The 2,355-nt window shown below is 28.1% G+C and overlaps 1 protein-coding gene across 1 annotated transcript in view; it reads left to right on the top strand.

The window, feature by feature from the left end:
* The first annotated feature begins 939 nt into the window (after positions 1–939).
* Positions 940–2,355, top strand: part of LOC136034191 (uncharacterized) — a 103,530-nt gene continuing 102,114 nt past the window's right edge. The window contains exon 1 of the mRNA XM_065715367.1: positions 940–1,020. Within this exon, the coding sequence (XP_065571439.1) occupies positions 946–1,020 (75 nt within the window). The 5' untranslated portion in view covers positions 940–945. The remainder of the gene's footprint in view (positions 1,021–2,355) is intronic.

Raw genomic sequence — 2,355 nt, 5'->3', positions numbered from 1 at the left:
TTGAACAAGATGAGGAGGATAACGAATAAGAGCAGGAAGAAGAATTAGCTTTAGGTTGTGCTTTAAAATCAAAATGTTCTTGTGATTAATTTACCTGATTTCTAAACGTTCTTTTTTATAACTGATTGATCTGAAGTTTTGATCTCGATTAAAGAAGTGGTTTTTCAAGACGTTATACTTAGCAGCCCCTCATTTTACAGGCCCTTTAAACGTGAAAATGAGGTAAATAGTTATAAAAAGAACCTGTTTTTTTACCTCATATCTGGCAATACGGTACTTTATTTGATATAAAATGATCCTTTAGCCGCAGGAATCCGGTAAATAATGACCTGCGTACATTACCCCCCCCCCGTTCCTTCAAAATTGATCCTGGGGTACGAAAAAGTTGATTTCTGACGTTGGATTCGGATTCGCCATGCTTGATTTGATAGAAAACGACCTTTTAAACCCAAAAATACGTCCAATTATAAATTTCGATTTTCCCCCCTTCAAGGAGGGTTTCGGGTAGTTATGCAAAGGGGATTTGGGGGGATTTTTTTGTGTGATTAAGCTGATTTTTCTGAACATTTTGGTGTAAAAAAAATTCTGTTGCAATTTCCCCGAGGTCAAACCGTATTTTTACTCCACTATTTTCCCGACGAAATTTGGAGCTGTTTTTGAATAAAAAATAATGCATGAATTAGCAAAGTGGTGAGGCCTGAGCCCCTTCATTTGGGCCTCAGTCCTTCACTCTCATTTTTCTTTTGTGGAAAAACACAGGTTTGTTTTTGTATAAAAACAAAAAAAAAAAAAAAAAAAAAACACTTTGGTCAAGCCTTTCTGGTGTTAGAAAATCGTATTGGTTGACCCGTATTAGAGAAATACTTTCTCTTTTAATCGGAAGCCGAGTGTATTTATCACACTTTTATAGACCGTTGCTACTAACGACAAGTAAACAAGTTAAAAATGGATGAATTATATAAAACTTCGTTATTGCACAAGATTATTGAGCTTACTGACAAGCATGTTTTGGAAGAATTGGTATCGTGTTTTATTTTTCTTATATATTTAATTTATAATAATATTCTTTATTCATATGTAGCTGTTGTAACTGTTTTCCAGCCTCGTGACTACATCTTATGGCAATATATATATATATATATATATATATATGTATATATATATATATATATATATATATATATATATATATATATATATATATATATATATATATATATATATATATATATATATATATATATATATATGTGTGTATATATATATATATATATATATATATATATATATATATATATATACATATATATAAACTGAAAAAACTAAAAAAGGCAAAAACTACAAAAAAAAACTAAAAACTAATAAAAAAAAATTAAGAATAAAAATAAAAAAAATAAAAAAGATAAAAACTAAAAAAAAAGTAAAAAGAAAAAACGAAAAAAGCTAAAAAAAGGTAAAAACCAATAAAAAACTGAAAAGAAAAAAAGGAATAAAACTAAAAAAATTTTCATCTAAAAAACTAAAAAAAACTAAAAAAGGTAAAAACTAAAAGAACTAAAAAGAAAAAAAAACTAAAAAAAGGTCGCCATCGTCATTTATATATCCCCCTGTGCACCCCGGCGTCCCCTTTGTAGTTATGTCCCTGTGTCCCGGTCGTCATTTATATTCCCTGTATCCCGGTCGTCATTTGTGTCCCGGTGTCCCAGTCTCTGATTTCTCTTTGAGTGTCCCGGGCGTCATTTATATTCCTTGTGTCCCGGTGTCCCGGTCGTCATTTATATCCCCGTGTGCCCCCCGGCGTCCCCGTTGTAGTTGTGTCATTTATATTCCCTGTGTCCCGGTCGTCATCCCGGTATACATTCGTTTTTGAATTGGTATATGATGAAATAAATTTTTAATTTTTTCCCTTTTTTTCCTTTTAGTTTTTTTTTTATTGGTTTTGACCTTTTTTTAGGTTTTTTAGTTTTTTTCTTTTTTCTTTTTAGTTTTTTTTTGAAGTTTTTATCTTTTTAGTTTTTTTATTTTTATTTATATTTTTTTAGTTTTCTTTTTCTCCTTTATTTTTCAGTTTTTTTCCTTTTTTTAGTTTTTTTTTTCTTTTTAGTTCTTTTAGTTTTTACCTTTTTTAGTTTTTTTTAGTTTTTTAGATGAAATTTTTTTTAGTTTTATTCCTTTTTTTCTTTTCAGTTTTTTATTGGTTTTTACCTTTTTTTTTAGCTTTTTTCGTTTTTTTTCGTTTTTTCTTTTTACTTTTTTTTTAGTTTTTATCTTTTTTATTTTTTTTATTTTTATTCTTAATTTTTTTTTTATTAGTTTTTAGTTTTTTTTGTAGTTTTTGCCTTTTTTAGTTTTTTC

This window comes from Artemia franciscana, chromosome 12, assembly GCF_032884065.1.
Source record: "Artemia franciscana chromosome 12, ASM3288406v1, whole genome shotgun sequence".
Classification (NCBI taxonomy): Eukaryota; Metazoa; Arthropoda; class Branchiopoda; order Anostraca; family Artemiidae; genus Artemia; species Artemia franciscana.
The sequence above is the reverse complement of the archived record's forward strand: the minus strand, read 5'-3'. Positions and strand labels throughout refer to the sequence as shown.